The sequence below is a fragment of the Ambystoma mexicanum genome, chromosome 8 (assembly GCF_040938575.1).
Source record: "Ambystoma mexicanum isolate Mex_15411 chromosome 8, UKY_AmexF1_1, whole genome shotgun sequence".
Lineage (NCBI taxonomy): Eukaryota > Metazoa > Chordata > Amphibia > Caudata > Ambystomatidae > Ambystoma > Ambystoma mexicanum.
In genome coordinates, this window is record NC_090929.1 from 110,770,381 (window position 1) to 110,791,740 (window position 21,360).

The following is a 21,360-nucleotide window of genomic DNA, read 5'->3' on the forward strand; positions in this document are numbered from 1 at the left end:
GAGCCTTTCCAATTTGTTGTTTCTTTAGAGCATTGACCAAAAGTTTATAGACAGTCCAATAGACGAGAGTGTTCAATCAGATTGAATGCGGCAGATGGGTCTCAAAGGATTAATAATCCCGATTTACCTTCCTCTATAGTATCCAGCATATGTGCTTGTAAGTCCAACAAGGGGGTTTCTGTGCCGTGAGATGCGTGAAAACCTGATTGTTTTTGATGAAGGATATTGGTCTTTTCAAAATGAGTTTGAAGCTGGATTGAGGCAATTTTGTCAATCACCTTCAGCAGAAAAAGTGGGTTTGTGATCAGGTGTAGGTTACTCGGGTTATTTTGATCTATCCCGAGTTTCTTAGGAAGTTGCATTACCATTACATGTTTGAGGCTATCAGACACACTTACATGTCTAAACGAGGAGTGCACAAATCTCACTAGTAAGGGGGCAAAAATACTGGGGTTTTGCAAAGCATATTTTGATGGTAGAATCTCCACAAGGCATTTAGTAGGGATCTGTGTGATTATTGTGATGGCTGAAAATGGCGACTTTTTTTTTAAAACCCTTTACACCACATATATATGTGGGGGTGAGGGGGACCCCCATGAACCCCCCCATATCAATATGATGTTCTATACCCCCCCACACATATACATCTATATATATAGATATAGTCGGCATTTTCGGCTATCGTAATTGTGATGGCGACATTTTGGTACGATTCCATTTAGTAGGGCGCATTGCTTTCAATGTTTTAAGCATATCTTCCGATATTTGTTAAAACGCAAAGTTCCTAGTTTATTGATCTTTACTCTGTATGTAGGGGCCTGTGAATGGCGATTTATTTTTTAGTGAATCCGACTTTTTTATTTGTGCCGTTGCACTTTTATTTGCAAAGACCTGCAGTACGGTGCTGCAGTCCTTGTTAGTAGGTATGAAACTGCTGGGGTTTTAAGTTTGGTTTTTCAAGATTCCGATATATTTCAAATCATTTCTTTGAATTATTTTCTGAAGATTCAATTTCATTATAAAAGTTTTTGGGGGAATTCATAAATGTGTTGTTTATATGCATATTGTTTTAGTTCCCATGCCTTCATATTTTCATCTGACTATTTTATTCCCAGATCCCTTCTAATCTTCACTTTTCTATTTTTGTCTGACTCAAGGCTGGGGTATACCAAGCTAGCTGACACATTTTATCAACCATTGTTTTTGTTTTTAAGTGGGCAAGTCTGTCTAAAAGACTTGTGGTTTGAGATTTGTAGGTGTTTACTAGTTTCTCTGGTGGGTCAGAGTCAGGAGTGGTGCAATAAACTCATGGTGGCAACAGTAAAGACAGACAAGTGATCACAGTTCAAGGGTGTTTATTAAACTGTATAAATGGGTGAGAAAAACTCCTAATCCTAAATCTAAGATGGGAGCAAGCTATGACCATAAAAAAAATAACGGAATCCTACTGGCGTCTTGAAAGGGCCAATACTGAAAACAAAAACACAACTATTGCCATTCCTTACAGCGAAGTTACAAAAGAGTGTGAGATAGTGTTCACAAGAAAAGAAAGATGTGTTCACAAATGATAAGTCAGGATGTTATAGCCGGGGTCCCCCTTTCCCACGTTTTTAGCACAGGACAAGGTGGGACTCTTGAGCACAGCATACTCCTGGGCTTCTCAAGCACAAGGCTACAGTTCCTTTCAGCGATATCAGGACCTTAGGTGGTTAAATCTCTTTTCTACAAAGTCTCTCGCCTCTGCAGGCCTGATGTGTCCAAAATAACAACAAAAGTTCCTTCCCGTATGTACGTTGTGTGATGACTTCACCCTTGGGTCCCGCTCTTCCGGGCTCAGACCCTTCTCGAATGTTAGCCTCTCTCAGTCGGGTTCACTACGGCTTTTTACTCAAAATATTTCACTTGTTGTATTCACGAGTCTCAATATTTTGTTTTGACAAATCTTTCACTGTGGACATCCCTCAGCCAGGTTCACTCGTCAACACAATGTTAACAGGGTTATAGTACTTTGCCCCGTTTAGCAGGCATCCTTCAGCTGGGTTCACACTTGCCAGTTACACAGTTCACTTTGCTTAACACAATGCAGGATTTTCTTCCCTCTTGGTTATGAGAGCCTCCCTCTGTTGGGCTCAGACATCAATTCACTGTAAACATCCCTTGGTCGGGTTCATGCTTGTCATTCTCTTGCTGTACCCCTTAGATTAATTTTCTACCCAAGTCTGGGTTTCAGCCCCAGTCAGGCTTCACGTACTTCAATGTTCTCGGGGTGTTACTGACCACCCTTATTCGCTGTAACGCTCACCTGGTTCCCACGGGGGCGCTGGTCTAGTCTGGATTGCTGTGGCCTCTTCTAGTGTGATGCGCAGGACCCGGAACACCGATTGGACAGGACCTCCAAATCGTGCTTGCCCGGCCCGTAGGAATATCCTTCTGCAGATGAGAAAGGGGATTAACAGTCTGCAGAATAGTGTGCTAGCTCCCCCCTTTCCCCCTTCGTTCCTCTCCAACTTCCTCCAAACCCCGGTTTAAGCTCACCTTATGGTTTGGAAGGATGAACTCTCCATCCTGCTTCTGGTGCAGGGGCGCACGTTCGTCCAGTTACTTCACTGGTTTTCAAAATGGCGCTGGCAAAATCCACTTGACTTTCCTGAGCGATGTGCCGTAAGTATGAAAGTTCAAAGTTCAAGTGAGGCCCCCTTTATGTTGTCTTTCTAACCTGTGATCTGTCCTTTATTTCAGGTGCAGAATGAAGGCGATGGTCGAGGGGTTAAACTGACGAGGTGAGTAGTGATGAGGCCGATCCCTCTAAATGTCCTTATCATTCCCCAGAAATGTCTCTCGTCCTTTCCCCATCGGGGCCGGGGTACGGTACCTGCCAACGGGGCGGCGCCGACCCGAAATGTGGAAGAAAAGCTGGTAAGTATTATGGCTGTTAATCAGGCTTTCCTTCTGTGTTCCTTCTGCTCACCTTTTGTTTCTTCCTCTCTCCCCTAGGTGCAGAGATGTGGCGTCCGATGCCGACAGCCGCGATGGAGCCAGGAGATGTCTCGAGGACAGGTGAGTGAAGCGTGGCGCTGCAGCGAGCAACGCGATGCTTTTAAATGGAAGTCTTTCTTCAGGGATGCTGGCGAGAAGATTCCGGATGCAGGTAAGAAGTTTGAAATAGTCCTTGGTTTTCACCTTTCTCTTCTCTTCCTTCCTTGCAGGTCTTCCAGGTTCGAGGCGGGCGTGGCTGGAGTTCAGGAGCAGGAGCAGACACGGTGAGCGTTAAGCTGCAGGAAGCAGAACAACGCGAAGCATGAGCTGCTGTCTGGGCGTGGCTTAAATAGCCTCCAAAGAAGTCCCAGGTATGTATCCTTCCCCAACTAGGTATGTATCCTTCCCTGGCCACGCCCGAGTGAAAAAATAGTCCCTATGAAAAAATAGTCCCTTTCAGGTCTCAGTGAGGCCTGAAGTGTGCAGCATGGTCTGCATCAGGTAAGTGCACAAAACACCTCCCTTTATGAGCCTGGCGCCTATGGCGCCAGGACTGATGTCCAACATGAGCCTGGGGCCAAAGGCGCCAGGACTGAGTCCAAAGAGCCCCTATAAGGGGCCGCTGGGCTTTTACCCGAGGGCATGATGCCTGCTTCCGGGGGTGCTGGGCCTGGCCTGGTGCTCCGGGGGTAGGCATCATGACATTCGCAGACATCCTTCTGCTGGGTTGACAATTGCCACAAAGAGTTCACTTGGCATCTACAACGGGTTAAAAACTTTCGACTGTACAAGGGCTTTTCACTCATCTCTTGTATGACCACTTTGACATCTTATGTCGGGCTCACCTAGTGCCTACTGGTATCGGTAGTTCAACAAAAGGGGACCGGCCACGGTGTCTTTCGAATGAGAGCCCATGTGGCGCCGGATCACTCTGCACCTGGTTTCTCCCTGGGTTTTCTAAACAGTTCTGTAACACAGTCTTTGTTCCTTGATTTACATTATGTTGGCACTTGCAACCTTCGCTGAACACAGTTCTGTTTACTATCGGTTCTCCCTCTGACTCACCGGCTGTGTTGAAGTGCTTGGTATTTCTTGTCTCTGGAGTCAAGGGCAGTTCCACAGTAGTAAGCGTCTCTCCTTGACTTGGTTATCGGCGTAGGAGGGTTCCGTCCGTGCACCGTTGACACCTGTTGTACCACACGCTGGCCGTTTCCGGGCTTGCGATTCCCTTCTTGGAGGCTTTGCGGGTCTGGGTCAAAAAGGGCAAGGGCACTTCCCACCTTGTCATCCTTTTCGGTTCTCGCCACCATTCATTTTAAGAGTTTTCCTGGACAAATGTACATCAAACTCGACAAAGCAGTGGTCAGACCATGGGCATGCCCTCGCATTTGTAATTTCCAGAGTAATGTTTCTTGCTGATATCGAATCTAAAAATGTTTCCTCCTATTTGAGTAGGTTCTGTGTATATAGTCTTGAACTCATCTCCCTTCACTTCATTCTCCGAGCCACCCAGCCTTCCAAACGCTGAGCTCCCTGGCCCGTTGTCCCGCATCAATTCCCATTATGTCCTGTCCCAGCCAGGAGCTGGAGCCCCTTTTACGGGACATTGTTCCCTCATCGCAGGTCCGCCTCCCATCGGAGGGTGGAGAACTTCTTCGGCGGCGTCTTGCCGCTCTCTGCTTCTCTCTGTTCGCCGACCCACATTTGAATCTCACGTGCTGGAGAATTCGGATGCTGTCTGATTTGCACAATAGGACTGGATATCGCTGTGCCTGCCACTGCTGTGCTTCTTACGGCTGCGTTCGACTCCACGGCTGGGCTCGACATAGTCCTTTGTTCCCTTTTATGCATTTTATCCAGTTCCTCCCATGTGGATTGCACAAGTACTTCTCTTTTGTTACAGACTTAATCCTTACGCCTCTTCTGGGCCATTTCGTACCAGTGCCAATGATCTTCATGCCTCTTCTTCTCTTAATCATCCTAGTACTTTTGGCTTTAGGTCCTATGTTACAATTATACATAGGTTTGCTTTCAATGTAGTGGCTCTAGGTAGTCGGGAAGGCTAATGAATGTCAAGGAGTGACAACATTTAATGGGCTGTACCCCAGGTGATCATCCCCATTCCCAGAGGGGGGTGCATCCCCATGAGGGCTTCCTGCATTAAACTACTCCTTGAGGGACTATTGAGTTGTGACCGCACCTCCCTAGTCTCATGGGAAAGGGCTAACCCATGGGTAGAAGTGACGACAAATTGTGAATCCTCACAATACCTGACTGGGACCTTGTCTCCACCTGCCCGGTGTGCAATGAAAGGAAGACATCTGAGGAATGCTGGCTTAAAGACCTCCATACCCTTGACACACTACTGTCCTCCGACTTCATTGTTGAACTGTCGTCTTCTAATGGCAAATGTATAGTGGTGGTCATGGATTGTGGCACTTTATACGGTTAGCAGCATTAACCACTGCCACTCAGATGGCTCAAGTATTCTTGCAGGAAAAATATACTGCCTGCAAGGCCTTCCTGAAAAGATGGTGATGAGTAGAACCCCTCGGGTACCGTGACATTTTTGGGTGCAGATATGCAAACAAGTAGGAATCTGGAGCGCATTCAGTTCGGGATACCACCTGGAGAAGTCTGCTACTTATAAGAAGTGCCTTCCAGATCCACTGTATCAAGTAGGAAACAAGGCCTGGCTTGCCTCCAAACATCTGCCTTTAAGGAACCTACCTGTCAGGCTGGCACACGTTTTAGGTTTGCTTCGTATCATTTGCCGCATCTCTCCGGTCACCTTTACGCTGCGGTTGCCTGATGACTGGAAGATGCACCTTGTATTCCATCGATCAAATTTGAACCCCTACCAGGAGCATGTTTACTGCCATCAGCTTTGCCAATTTCAGTCTGTGTTGGTAGACAAACATCCAGAATTCCAAGTACTTGCTATATGTCATTACAGGTTTTGCCGTGGCCATTTGTATTACTTGGTGGACTGGAAAGGCTACGCTGCATGTGATCGCTCATGGGAACCTGCTTTGCACGTACATGCTCTGGTCTGACCTGCCTCTTTCTAGTCATGTTTTCCTTGGAATCCAGGAGCTACCCCATTCCGGGGAAGAAGGCATACTGTTGTGCTTCCGCACACCACTTACCTGCTTAGTGGGCCTACCTGTGCTGGATAGCAGGTCTCCTGTGGAGTGCTGCCAGTGCATGTGGCAGCCATGGGGCACGGGAGCATGTACCAGGAATGGTGGTGGGACCGGCATCCACAGGCACCATTATCTTTGGTAGACTATGCATGCAGAGGATCGGCGTCGGAGATCCTCACATGCGCATTATGACATGTGTCCCCTGATGGCAACCGGTGCAGGGATGCAAAGCCTTTATTCCATGCCGGCCGTCCATTTAAACTGAAAGCAGGTGAGGTGCGGAGCATCTCAATGCTTCCAGAGAAGCCCCAGTTAGTCTGGTTCCTGTTGTGCCTTGTTCCTGCCTCTCTCTCGACTCTGGTGCCTCTCCCTAAGCATTCATTTTCCTTGCTTACCCCTTCCCTTCCTTGTGGTTGTTTCCCCAGCACCCCCACCCCCCACATCGTGCCTCCTGCCTGCCTCTGTGGTCAAAGCCTTTCTGGTCTGCCTCCTGGCCTTGCCTTTTCATGTGACTGCCCCATCTGCTGTTGCACATCTCTACTCCTGCATCCTGTGCTACCATACAATCCGCTGGATACATCACTGGTTTCCCCATCAGTGCTTGCACTGTCCCAGCACCACATTAATAAGGGAAGCCATCAATGTGGTGTGAGGAGGTGGCTTCCCAGTGCTCTCCACTTACAATTGCGAGGGCATCCGGAAGTCACCTCCTGGCAAGTGTAGAGGAAGCATGGTATCACAAGTTTGTCACTTACACAATGGATACCATTTGTAAAACATTCATTGAAAACGATGGGGTTGGAGAAACTCCTTTTCCATTCACCATCAAACGATAAACCAAACAGCCCTAGTGGAGTCGGTCAAACCAAAATGGCCTATGCTAATAAAACCTAATGCCTGCCCTATCGCTTGCACAAAAAGTGTAAAAAGGAGAAATGTATGCAAATGAAAAATCATTGTTCAAAGATTAAATGCAGTTGGGGGCGCTAGAGTGCCCGAGACCAGATGGCCGCACTTCTTTGAGCTTCGCGTAGTGCCAGGGAGTGTGAAGATTGTTTTCATATCCATCGGGAGCAGACCGGCTGGAAAACAGCATGACATCCTGCTGACTGCGTCGGCTACACCCGGCCAGAGTTTGATAGTTGGACGAGCTCTTGGAACGGTCAAGGACGACACTGTGACCCGGCCACAGAGCGGGCCCGACGACGTGCCTCCGACCCGGCATAGCAGGTGAGCAGCAGTTGACGGCGGGCGGCCGGCCAGTGACGATCGCAGCAAGAGAGAGGCGTCCCCGGAGTGTCTGCGGAAGCGGCAGAGGGGAGCTGAAATAACTCCTTGGTGAGACGGCGCCACCCGATACCAGCAGCCCAGCCGCAAGATCGAGGTGAGGAGCGAGATGGGAGGCTTGGGCACACACCGCTTGGCGATATAGCAGCAGAGTGGAGACCTACAGAGAAGAGGCACCTGCAGTGTCAGGGACTCCGCAACACCAGCGTGGAGTGCCCTGCCCGGAAGCTTGGTGCAGCATGAGCGGACGCTGCGCTGGATAGCAGAGAAGCCCCCACCCCGCTGGAGTAACCTCTGCACTGGGTAAGAACGCCGGCACACCCGGTGAGGTGGGGCACGCTCTCCCGTGGTTGAGCTGCCACACTAGAGGGCTCCTTGCTACAGGTGGGGATAGTACCTCCCCCCCACATCCTTGAGGAGCATGCTGGGGCCCTGGATGTCCACTCACCCAGCAACGAAAAACACTGTCAATGGTCGAGACAAAGAGTGGCCGCAGACCCTACATAAATTGATACGCTCCCCCTTCTGGCAACGTGTCGTAGAGAGAGCCACAGGAGTCTAAAAGCTGAGGGAGCAAAAAGGACTGGCCTACAGGCCCTGAGACACTAATCCCACAGGTGATGTGAACTTGATTGCTGAGGCAGAGCAGTGAATGGGAAGAAGAGGAGCACACCCTGGGAGGCACTGTGACTTAAAGTACCGCTGAGTGGGAATGAGACCGAGGCGACAATATCTGCGGTCCGACAGAGGCGAGCGCCCGGATTTGCCCGAGGTCCCGAGCCGACGGACAACGCCCGCCATCCTGTTCTCAATGCGGAGAGCACGAGCAGTTCTACGGGGGTTGTGGGGGAGAATTACCACCGCCAACACGCTGGGGATACCTCACCCTCGGCCCAGATATAAAACCTGCACAAAGGCTGGATTTACCTGGGGACACTGGCCATCAACACAATGTCCCCGAACCTGCAGGGGTGAGACGGCGGGATGCGTACATACGTCGGAGCTGGGGAGAACACTACAGAAGCCCTAAAACAGAGGGAGCAGAAGGGCTTGGTCACTAGCCCTGATAAACAGCCCCAAAGAGACACCAGAAGTGGATGACTGGAGGCAAAGACGGGGCAACGAGTGGGGTGAAGTGAGGAGCACCTTGGGGGGACTGGCAATCGAAGTATCACGGAGTAGGGATAAGGCCCAACCCACGGTCCGACAGCTGCAAGTGAGCGTGCTAGGATCACTGCAGCCTTGGTCTCGACATAAGCTCAATAACGGCACAAAGGCAGAGCCCGCCTGGGGAATTGCTGTTGAATTACCGGCTGCAAGGAGCCAGAACCAACCGGGGTGTGCAAACGACAGTGGAGCAAATAAGAGCTGCATGGCGAAAGGCAATGAAAAAAAAACGTCCCGGCTGACATTCCCCCAGAAAGAAGGCTTGAGCAAAAACATTGAGAGGATGGCGATCTCCCGGGATGGCACGGCCAAGGAAATCCCCTCGGGGGAGAGGAGCCCCCCGAATGCTCTAACAGCAACTCCCAGCTATCAGAACTGAGTCAAGTACTTGCTGAAATGAGGTCCGGGTTTGCATCGGTCAATACCAAGCTGGACGGACTAGTTTACAAGCGAGACAGGATGCAAGAGCGCATTAAAGTGGGAGGATATCGGAAGCTGAACAATGAGTGGCTGCTCTGGAAGATACTAGTAGAGAGACAGTACAAGCAATCCAGGAACTTCGGAGGGATCTTAGATTAATTAAGGAGCAGAATGCGGACCTTGAAGTGAGATCCCGTAGGAATAATATTCATGTGGTAGGCATGCCCGAGTGTTACGCTCACCTGGCTCCCACAGGGGCGTCGGTTGGACCCGGACAGCTGCGCTCTCCACCCACGTGATGCGTAGTGCAGCGATGACTGACTGGATCTGCCCTCCTAATCTTGTCTGCTTAACCCGTAGAAATATTCTCCTGCAAGTGGAGAGATGGATTTAGCCACTTGTGGATTTAAGTGATGGCACCCCCACAGTCCTCCCCAACTAATCACCTCCGAAATGCCCTCACAGCAATCTCACCTTATATTCTTGAAAGAGGAGCTCTCCATCATGCGTGGATTTGCAGGGACGCGTCGATTCCAGTTACTTCACTGGTTTGAAGGCTCGGGAGAGTTCCGGAGAGTATTGACTCTGAGGTTCCTGGTGAGGACCAGTAAGTATTAAGTTCATAGAGTTCAATATGTCCGATGTTCACTCTTGCTCCCCCCCTTCCTTTCTTGTCTTGCAGCTGGCTCGTGAAAAGATGCTCTTGTGGCAGCTGGTGGCGCTCAGGTAAGAGTCTGTATTACCCGGCGCTATCCGGTAAATGTTGCACGAGGAAAACGTGTTGATTTGTCTCTCTTTACAGATGCAGCACGTGAAAATATGGTGAGTCACAAAAGGATGCCTCCGGTGGTAAATCAGGTAAGTCTATGGTGGTAAGAATTATATTTGTTGGTTCCCTCGGCTCATCTTGTGGTTTTCTTGTGTCTCCTAGGTGCCGAAGGTCGGCGAAGAAATGATGGAGGCAGCGCCGACCCGAAGGATGCTGTGAAGACTGGTGAGTATGGTGCGGCGCTGCAGCTGGAGGTGCGGCACGTGCAGAAATGATGTTCTTTACAGGTCCGGAGACGAGATGGATCCAGAATCAGGTGTGGAATAGAAATAAGTTTGTTTTCTAACTTTGTCCCTTTCTTTCCTCTTTGTTTTCGGAGCTCCGGATTCGAGGCGGGCGTGGCAGAAGACTGGATGCAGGCTGCAGGCACGGTGGGTGTTACGCTGCTGGATGCAGAATAACGCGAAGCGTGTGTTGCTGGTCGGGTGTGGTTTAAATAGTCTCAAAAGTAGTCCCAGGTAAGAAGTCCCTAGAACCACACCAGAGTAAAAAATAGTCCCTGTAGAAAAATAGTCCCTTTCAGGCTTCATGTTGGATTGGAGTCAGTTGCAGCATGGTCTGCCTGAGGTAAGTAATGACTGAGCCTGGCGCCTAAGGCGCCAGGACTGAACCCAGATAGCCCCTAGCCGGGGCTGCTGAGGTTTTATTAAATGTCTAGATGCCTGCTCCCGGGGCTGATGGGCTTGGTCCGGATGCCTGGGGGTAGGCATCATGACACCGAGTCAGTTCCACAGTGGAACATGGAAACCTTTATGGAGAACTTTATAAAGGAGGTCCTCCAAGATCCCCAGCTTTCGACTGAGTTCCTGGTGGAAAGGGTGCACCGGGCATCACAGATCGTTCCCAGAACGGGTCAGAACCCCCGACCGATCATAGCGCGCTTATTAAATTATAGAGACCGAGATACAATTCTGCGTAGAGCCAGGGAGCTGGGAGACCTAATGTATGAGAACACCAGGGTCTCCTCCTATCCAGACTTTACTCCATCAGTCCAGAGAGTTTGCCTCTCCTTTTCAGCAGCGAAGGCGGCTCTACGGGTCCAGGGAATTCCATATGCCATGTTATACCCACCTAAGGTACGAGTCCAACACGGAGGCCAAGCCCACTTCTTCACCGAACCAGGGGCGGTGCACAAATTAATTGAGTCCCACTGAAGAACCGCCCCGACTCATGACCCAGGGGCAGTAACAAACAAAAAGAGAGGGAGGGGAATACAGACTATCAGATATGCTGGTCAGGGTAGACTCCTGCCTGCCATAGGAGGTGGGGTCAACAAGCATTCCCCAATAGAGATTACCTATGTACATTTAAAAGAAATGTAATGAGTGAGTCGCGCAGCGCAACAAGACTATGCCAACGCGATCTCCCCCGCGAGCTGGGGAGTAGCAGTCTCTGGGGTCAAGGAGTCTGGCGCCCCGGGCGGTGCACCATGGAGACATGTTTGTTGGGGGATTAAAAGGGGGGCTAGTCAAAGCAAGTTGGGGGAGGGCGGTGGTGATGGGGCAGTTGGGAGTTGGAGGGGGAGGGCAGCGGGAGTGGTTGGGGGTACGTTGGGTGTTTAATATGGAAAATGCCTCACATCTTATGGTTACGGGACTTGGTAGCGACACATCTCATGCCACATTTGAGAAGCAACAGCTGATTGTACATGAGACACTAAAATATAATGATGGTCAAGGTAATTAGCTGGAACATGAGGGGTCTGAACAACCCGCGTAAGGCCCGCAAGGTAATTCAATACTGTGAATGGCACGGAGCCAAGGTGGTCCTTCTCCAGGAGACACATCTAGTGGGTAGCACGAATGAGGGAGTCACCAGGTCATGGGGAGTATGCAAGCATTACACTTCATACTCTACGTACTCGGCGGGGGTTATGACGCTGGTGCACAAATTGCTGGGTTTCCGCATAGCCGAGGTGACAGTTGATCCAAATGGCAGATTTGTTATTGTGTCTGGTTGTCTTGGCACCACAATGGTTACATTTGTAAACGTTTACGGTCCAAATGTGGACGATCCCGGATTCTTTGTGTCACTGCTGCAAAATGCCAAGGGTTCATTCATACCTGCATAGTTTAAGTGGGAGATCTTAATGTAGTGTTGTATCTGACAAAAGATAGGTCTGTGGAGGGAGACCGGCCAAGTTCCAAGGCAGCGATGGAGGTACTGGAGGGTATGCGTGATCTTGAACTATGCGATGCGTGGAGATTACTGCAGCCAGACGGCAGGGAATACTCATTCACTCATCCACTTCACGATTGGATTACATACTCGCGGGACCATCGTTGATTCATAGATGACCAAATGCATCCTTATCCCCTGAAAATTATCAGACCACTCCCCGATCCTCTGGTCGGTGAACCCGGATGGGGAAAGGGGGCAATGCCCCCATTGGAGATTTAAACCTGCAGCACTATTGGACTTAGTGTTTAGGAGCGAGGTGCATGAGTTGATTACATCATACTTCAACTCAAATCTTGGTTCAGTGTCCGCAATGGGAACCATCTGGGAGGCTTTCAAAGTGGTGCTTCGTGGGGGTGCCTGTCCCTGGAACTGGGGGTATTGAAAACAATCTGCAGACAGCTTTCTGACTCAGAGGTTAGAATCAGGACACTTTAAAAGGCATGTAGAGGAGGGGGTAGGAGGCTTGGGCCTATAGCCAAACTGCGGGAAGAGCTGGGAAATTTCAACAAACTGGCAGAAAGGGAGATTAAGTATTTTGCTTGCCCCGCCATGGCACGCAGATATTGGGAGGTAACTAGCAATGATGGTCCACCACGAGAGGGATATCGCAGACATTGCAGCCGTGAAGACGCTGGAGGGAGCAGAGTTGGTGAAACAGGTACTATGAGTCTCTATACGGCTCCAAAGGGTCGCCATCAGTGGAGAAACTGGAGTGCTACATTAAGGAGGCCGCCCTCCCAGTTCTGAGTGCGGGGGCGGTTCTGGCCCTGGGTTCCCCCATCACAGTAGATGAAATCCTCAAAGCATTCCACGATTTGCCCCCCCTCGAAGGCACGGGCGGTATTACGGCAGAGTTTCAGAAGGAATGGGGTCCAGAGGTGGCCCGACACATATTGAAGGTTTGGGAAGAGGGTATGAGAGAAGGGCGTCTACCTCCAACAATTAGGGAAGCTGTGATAACCTTAATCCTAAAGCTAGGTAAAGATCCCTTAAATAGCACCTCATACCGCCCAATATCATTACTAAATTTGGACGCCAAGATCCTAGCGGATTGGCTCCTCCTGCACATCTCTCAGATAATCCATGTAGACCAATCGGGCTTCATACCCGGTGATCATCCTCAGCCAACCTGCGTAGGCTCTTTGTAATATTAGCTCAAATTGACCCCAGTGTACAGGTGGCGGCAATATTATTAGGCATGGAGAAAGCCTTTGACTCCGTCGAGTGGGGCTACCTGTTTGAGGTGCTGCGTCAGCTGGGGACCCCTCCTTACTTCCGGTCAGCGGTGAAACTGCTATATGCGGGCTCATGTGCCTGCATTGGGGTTGGTGGCATGAGGTCAAAACCCTTTGCGCTGGGCTGGGGCACCAGACAGGGTTGCCCGCTCTCGCCCCTGCTCTTCGCTGCAGCAATCAAGGTGATGGCAGCCAGACTACGGATAAACCACAGGACCCGTGGCCTTGCCATGGGGGAGCCCGGGAACTGGTGTAACTGTACGCCGACAATGCAATCCTATACCTCAACAATCCGGCGATCAACCTGGCTCCGGTGTCATCGGAGGTGGAGAAATTTAGGGAATTCCCAGGCCTCAGATTGAGTAAGGGGAAATCAATACTGTTCCTGCTGAACAGGAGTACAGCGTTCCCGCTAAATACTGAGGGCTACAGATGGGAACACCGAGCTGTCACATACTTGGGCGTAAGGGTTAGCAGTGACGCTTGCACTCTATTGATGGATAATCACCTTCAGTACTTGCATGCCTTGAAAGAGAAAGTGGAGAGGTGGCGTAGGCTCCCCATATCATTGCTGGGTAGAGTTGCAGTAGCCAAGATGGTTGTGATCCCTAAATTATTATATATGTTCCAGAATATCCCTGTGTAGCCGGGGGTGTTTTTTTTTGTGAAGACAATTGCTTAAACTCGCCTGGCACCCACGAAGCCCCCGCATTAGTTGGGACACTTAGACCTTGTCCTGGGATGGGGGTGTTGGGGCTCCAGACGTGGAATTACATTTCTTGGCATCCCCGCTGTACTTCACTTCAAAATGGATGCCAGGCGCCCAGTCTACTCCTCATGTTCGTATTGAAAGATGCTCATTCCACCCGTTCTCTCTCTGCAGGGGGTCCTGATGTCCTGCAGGGTGGCAGATAAATGCAAGTTCAACCCTGTGGCGTGTACACTCCATGCATGAAAGAGGGCCCTAAAAGGACTGAGGGTTGATGTCCCCTTTGACCCAGGCATTCAGATGTGGAATGTGTAAACGATTGCTCCAACCTGTGACAAAGCCATTATCCAGGAGTGGCGGGGGGCAGGGATTCACCGAATGGAAGATATGTACCCCAATTAGTCCTTTGTCACCGAGGAACTCTTTATGGAAAAGGTGGGATGGGAGGGTCTTCACAGCAGTTTACAGTACCTACGAATGCGGGCCGCCTTCAGGGAGTGGTCCCTGGTTTTTCTGGAGCGGCCACCAACTACCCCGCTCCTGAAGTACATTGTGAACTCACAGGGCTTCAGAGGGGTGGTATCTGCACTATACGTGGACATTCAACATGATACTCCACAAATACACCTAGAGTGCAGACAGAGATGGGGGAAGATGCAGGGACCCCCTTCTCAGATAAGCAGTGGGCGGTGATGTGAGGAAATACACTTTTAACAAACGCTTACAGTTAACATGAAAGACACTACACCGCGCATATTTGTCACCTGACCATATTCACTGGTTTGACAGAACCAGGTCAGCCCGATGTCAGTGCAGTGTCCATGACCCGGGTGACTTTCTACATATGATATGGGCATGCACCAAGCTGCATCCATTCTGGAAGGAGGTGGTGGAGAATTGCTCTGAAATTCTGGGTTCAGGTCTTCCCTTGTGTACTCCTACTCTGTATGTTGGGATGGGCCCTGGATCTCCCCAAGCAGCATCGAAAACTGATCATGACCTGTATGATACTCGCTAGGTGGTGTATACTCTTGCAATGGACCAGTCCGTCCATCCGTTCCCCCCCCCCTCTCAGGGATCCAGATGTGGCTTAAGGACTTAACGTGGAATAGTGACACAGACAAGGAATATGGGAACATGTGCAGGCAGAAATATAGACCGAAGGATATTTGAGGTCCCCTCACTGCATACCCACTATCCCGAGACCCTGACTCAGCAGAATGAACAGAAGGTGCCAAGCGTGCATTGGCACTTGAAGTACACTTTATAACCGAGCGCGCTCTGGGGAACAGCCCCCTTGCATCAACGGAACAAGGGAAGCTGCATTGTCTGATGTTTTGTTACTATAATGTATTGCCTCAATGTATGGTTACCGATACTGTGTTATGTGAGTCTCTAATAAAGAAAGTAAAAAAAAGAAAAAATAACAAGGAATAAATGCAGTTGAACCAGCTTGCTTCCCCACGTTAGACCTCACAGAGTTAATGTTAAAGGATATTTATACCGCGCATTTATACCGCGCACTATAACCACTGTAGTGGTCCCATGGCGCTCTGGCGGATCTGAAAAAAAGGGGTTGGTTGGGGTACACTAGTAGAACAAAGTTTGGAGAAAGAGCAAGGGAGATGCGACGTGCTGTTGGCAGATTCCATTCAGTCAACACTGTTCGCGGATCTTTTTGGTGTGGTATCCGGTCGGTATCCATCGTGTGCTGTTGTCCAAGGCTATGTGCGGTTTGTTTGTTGTTGCAGTGTAGTGAAGTGTGTGCAGTTTGCTGTGGTTTTAGAGGTATGGTTGCGTTTAGATGGGGAGGTGTATGCAGAGGTTTGAGGTTTTAGTAGGATTGGTTATTAGCATTGTTGTCTGAAGAGACGCACACTCATTTTGTGGGACTTTCAAGGTTTAGACAAATGTCTTCCCTTACATTGATCTTGTTTCGGCATGACACAAGGCTGTCCCCTCACCTCTCTGTCCACATCAGTACCAAGACCAGGAAGAGCCTCCCTCTCCACATCCCCCATCCCATGTACAGAAAAGGAGTTACAACAATTCTATGGACAATCGAAGTACCCGACAGGCTACTGAACCATGCCTGCTATTTGCTCTACAGAAAGAGTTATATGAACAATGGCAGTCACTGGCAGGCTAGTGAACCAGGTCTGCTATATAATCTGCCTGGCAGATGATGATTTCACCTAATTTCTGCCTCTTTGTGCACCTTCACCCAGGGCATGCAACACTGGTTGGACAAAACCATAGGTACCTGTACAACTAGGTGATACTACAACTATGACAGAAGAGTGATTAGGTTCTAAAGTCCAAACTGCGCTATGTGTGGATTACAGAAATGTACAACACAAAAGAAAATAAGCTCATGGTGAACAGCAGATTCCGACAATAGAACAGTATAGCTCATACGATGGTTCAGCAGTACCTGAATTGAAAACATGGAGCTGTGGATCATCAACAGGCTCAGTTCCCTTGTCTCCTCCTCCAAAAACATAGAGGTCATCTCCGATTGCCGCCGAAGAGGTATGAAATGTTCTTGGTGATGGAGGTGAACCATTCACCTTGGGACTTTTCCAGGTTCCAGTTTCTATTTAAAATTAAACATTAGAAACGTATTAGGGGGAAAACATTATGAAAACATGTGACAACCACATTACTATATCTTGACACATCAAAAATAACACAACCATTCCTGTAAATACACAATACTGAGCAGTTTTTACTTTGAGCCCATCTTTGTTTTGAGCCAGTTTCCCTGGATTGTATCTAACGTGCAAAGGGACAATGGGCAGTGAAAAAGCCCTGAACTAGACTGCCTGCTGTGCCTCTGGTGAAAGCCAGGAAGGTAAGGTATGCACAGGAAGCATGTCATACATATATGGCAGACATTTAGGATTTATGTTGTAACACCAATTAATTTCCTGTACAATTAGTACAGATTGGTTGGCATATGCAGACGATTTGAAATTTTTGGATTAAACCCCTATTGGCCTGCAAAGGAAATTATCAGCTTTTTCTAAACATGCAGAAAGAAACAGTGATACATTCTTGAAAATCAAAGATTTGACTATTCTCAAAGAAAAGAGCTCCAAAAAGGTTTGTCAGATGGGTGAGGAAGAAATGCAAAGTGAAAATGAATTGGGATACCTGGGCAATTCATTTTAGAGTACACCCCAAAAGATTTCTTTTAAATTAGACACAAAAATGAAACCTTTGATTAAAGATTTAAATTTAATATCTTATACAGTTTCAAAATTTACATTACTTCTGTTGAAGCTTCATGAAGCTTTATGAGCTAGTAAACAACTCAGTGCACGACCAAGGGTCCCTATTGGTAACGGCAAATAACAAGCTTCTGGCTCTGGAAAAATTCACTGAATACCTCACCCAAAGACTTGATTACGAAGCTGAAATATCACGAAAATGGCAATCCCGTCTTAATGAGGTTATAAGACAGGAGGAAAGTGAAAAATCGGACCTAATCGACGCAGTGATAGAATGTACAAAGTGGATGTGACACAATGTGTCAACAAGACAGCCTTGCAGCTCATAGGCGTGTAATTGCCCTTGCAAGGGAAAAAGGTCCAAGTCTCCAGCTGACGACGCACAATTAGCAATGCAAATGGCGAACGAAAACCAGAACCATTTGATGCCCAGAAATGGCACCGAGGCTAAAACATCTTTGCCCAACTCTGTTAATGCACCAGAATCTCAGGGACCTACAATTGAGGGGGAAGTAAATGCGCAGAAAACAGCGTTTTAACACTACCGGCGGTAAAACCAGGCAAAGTCCTTGTTGACAAAGTTAGTTCTGATATAATTGAGATCATAGCAAAATCGAAACAGGGGGAACCAGGAAGCTTAGGAACCCTCAGTTGAAATTGAAGAAGGCCGACATTCGGTTTGCCCTGAAATCCAAAATTCATCAAACCAACCATCATTCGGAATTTTTGCAGGAGCAGCAAAATCGTTACAGAAGACAGTTGAAACAAATCCTAAATCGTAAGAAAAAAATCAAACGGTCAATTGAAAAAGTCCAAACTAAGACCAGCTGCAAAAAGAGCTCGTACAAACGAAGCAAAGAAATTCATCAGAAACCTTACAACGCCACCTCGGATTGGGCTATTTGAGCGTAGTAGCAAAGAGTTAAAAAAAAATCAACACAGCAGACGACATCACAGAATGAAGCCACAGTGACTCAAGTGTCCTCTAAGTCCAATAAAAGATCACGAGCGGAAGCTGAAGTTTCAGATGATTCAAATTCTGACTCTTCTATTGGCCTGTGCGAATTTTTAACGCATTCAATAGATAATGACGTGGAAACAGTTGATGCTATCGTAGACACTTTGGGTCAAAAAAAGAAAACAATTTAGGTGTATCAGAAAGTTCGGTTAAAGGCCTAAGAAAGAATCAAGTCAGTGTGCCTAGAAAAGATAATAATCATAAGGCAACACACATTATTTCAAAATTAAATTCTAAACAGACGAAGGCACAAATATTAAAACAAGAACACTCAACAAAAGATTTTAGGAAAAGGTTGACAGCGCTGTCAAGAAATGGGCTGTGGAAACTGCAACTAGAAAATATCCTAGAGGAAAAGAACAAAGTGAATCTAAACGGGAATAACATAATGAAGCTGTTGCATAGCCTTCCTGCTCTGCGGACAATCAGATCAGACGATATAGCAATTGTAGAATGCAAGTCAGAAAGTCGTTCAGATTGGGTGATTTTGCATATGAAATCTACGTTCATGGCAAAGTCCTTAATTGAGGCAAAAGAAGACCTGATATTCTTTGGTTTTGATTTAGGTCCATATGATGATTTGTCTGCAACCCAAGAGCCATTACAAAACCTGCAAACTGAACAAACTGCAGAAGAACAAAGAAGATTGGATTTATGGGTACAATTTAAAGCAAATTCAGAACCAGCTTTGGCGAATCGTCAAAAAGGACCAAACCCCCATAGTACCCGGCAAACACTATACCAGCAAAAAATTATCACAATTAGCATAACAATGGTCATATCGAAGCCACCCATCTGCTGACTTCATGGAACACCCAAGGCTTTGTCCATCTATTCCAAGACGATTGTCAATCAAGTGATACGAATTTCATTATTTGTCGCCAGGAAACTTGGCTTTGGGAAATTCCAACACGTGATGGCTATTCAATCTACTTAAATGCATCAGGAAAAAATCTATTTGGACGACCGTTTTCTGGATTAGGTAGTAGTTGGAAGGTGATAAGTTCTTCAAATCCAAATCTGTCTGTACAAGTTACCATGTTACAATGCAGTCACACTAACCTCTTGAAACAGAAACAGTTAATGATCATAAATACATATTGGAACCCTGCAATGATTTCCCAAACAAAATGTATTTCATCAATAACAGCACAAATCGACGACTGTTTATTAGCCTTTGATGACCCATTCATCCTAGTGTGTAGGAACCTAAATATTTCATGGTTCAATGACTCAAAAGAACTCATTACTTTAAAAAGACCTAAACAGCCCTGTTCATCGGTCTGATCGTGGTTGTCGATGGGCAAACGAGCTGCCTCTGAAACAATGCAATATGTTAAATGGTTGCACTAAGGTATATATTCCAGCAGCCGACACTTGGCATCGAGGTTTAAGCAAGAAGACGCTGGATTATATCTGGGCCTCAAGAAATGTGCTAAGTAAAATCTCTGAGTTAAAGTTGAAGACGTTGAAAAGTGACCATGACACTTTGGTGCTGTCCTGGTTTTGGGTGCAAGATTGTACTTCTGCAAGATATAACACAAGCATGTCTATTAACAGTGGAAAAAATAGACTTCGGATAAATGCTAATCAAATAAGTAAATTAACATGTAAATTCATCCAAGCTGAAGATTGCAATGAACAGGTCAATTATGCTCCTCTGCTGCTGCAATTTAAAATGAGACAACATGGTGACAAAACTGAAATAATAGGAAACAAACACCCTTACAGTATTTCAGTAGGAGAAGCAAAGAAGCTGCTTCTTATGGACCCGAGGCTCCTAAAGAAACCCCAAATTAAAAACTGTGCGGAGTTGACAAAAAAAGTGTCAACATTATCGAAATTGGTTGAAACCCTTCAAAACAATTTGCGATCAAGAACAGGCCGAAAAAATGTTACGACTGATACGCAAAAAGACAGCAGGCACATCTTGGAAATGATAAACACCGGACAGTTAAAACAAGTTTTTGAAATGTCAAATGGAGTAAATGCAGCCAGCTGGATTAAGCATTTCTCCACAGTCTTTGATGCCGATGGTTATGTAAATAAATCAAGTTGGAGGGTCACCGAGTCCCACGAAAACATTGAAATTGCAAATCAAAAATAAAACTCACGGGCACGGGTCCCGATGGTATATCAGACGTGATGCTTAAACGGAATAAATCTCATTGGGCCACTTTTATTAAGGCACTCTTTGATCGAATTGCAGAAACACAGGCTCTCCCCAATTCTTGGAGAGGAGCGGTGGTCATACCGGTATTCAAGAAGGGCAATCGGGATGATCCGACAAACTATTGTCCAATTGCCCTTCTTGACACTATGGGAAAGGTATTTGCAACATTTCTGCAAAAAAAACCTCAGACATTGGGCCGAAGGTGCAGCAGTGGTAGACGATCGGCAAACTGGGTTCCGGAGGGGAGTCGAATGTTGCACTAAATTTGATGCTGCTTAACATGGTAAAACTAGAAGCCTTGAAATGTGGAAAAAAATTATTTCTTGCCTTCATCGATTTACCCATGTGGGTACATGTATACATATGAAAAATAATCAGGATGGAAGATCCTACAAGGGGTTGTGTGGTTCTGAATGTTTATATTTATTTCAAAACACTGAACATTTTTAGTGACTCAGTAATTCCTTTACAGTACTTTCGATAAGCACGAAAGTTTGAGATAACAGACAAGAGTGATTGTAAACAGTGGTAACGCAGGTAAGTGTCAACCTCAGAGATATTGAGGTCAAAACTCCACATAGAGGCACAATCACAAAATGAAGACAGTCGGAAGAGGGTGCACCCGGGACTGAAAGTGGTCCCAGGCGTGGTTCACACAAGGTGTACACAACAGTTTTTACAAAACATACACGAGAGGGGGATGGTACAGTTGTGTCACGGGGGATCGACACGGGTGTGTTTCGGCCAAGTAGGGCTTGATTGGAGCCTGTCTATATGCTGGCCTTCATCAGGATGGACACCAGTAGCGGTGTGGTCCGTAGTATCTGTGGGTTAGAGAAGGCTGTCAGGATCTAGGAAGGTAGTTGACTGATTCAAGAAAATACTTAATATTGGCTTAGTGGTGCCATGATGATACATCACGTGGTGTATCAGTGTACAGGTTACCTGTCGATGGGATCCTTTTCCTTGGTGGTGAGACAGATGGA

The 21,360-nt window shown here is 47.5% G+C and overlaps 1 protein-coding gene across 2 annotated transcripts in view; it reads right to left on the reverse strand.

Moving 5' to 3' along the window:
* The window catches only part of RABEPK (Rab9 effector protein with kelch motifs), a 359,596-nt gene that overhangs the window by 226,876 nt on the left and 111,360 nt on the right, over positions 1 to 21,360 (reverse strand). For both annotated transcript variants that reach the window (XM_069609432.1, XM_069609431.1), the window contains exon 5: positions 16,385 to 16,546. In XM_069609432.1, the coding sequence (XP_069465533.1) occupies positions 16,385 to 16,546 (162 nt within the window). The remainder of the gene's footprint in view (positions 1 to 16,384; positions 16,547 to 21,360) is intronic.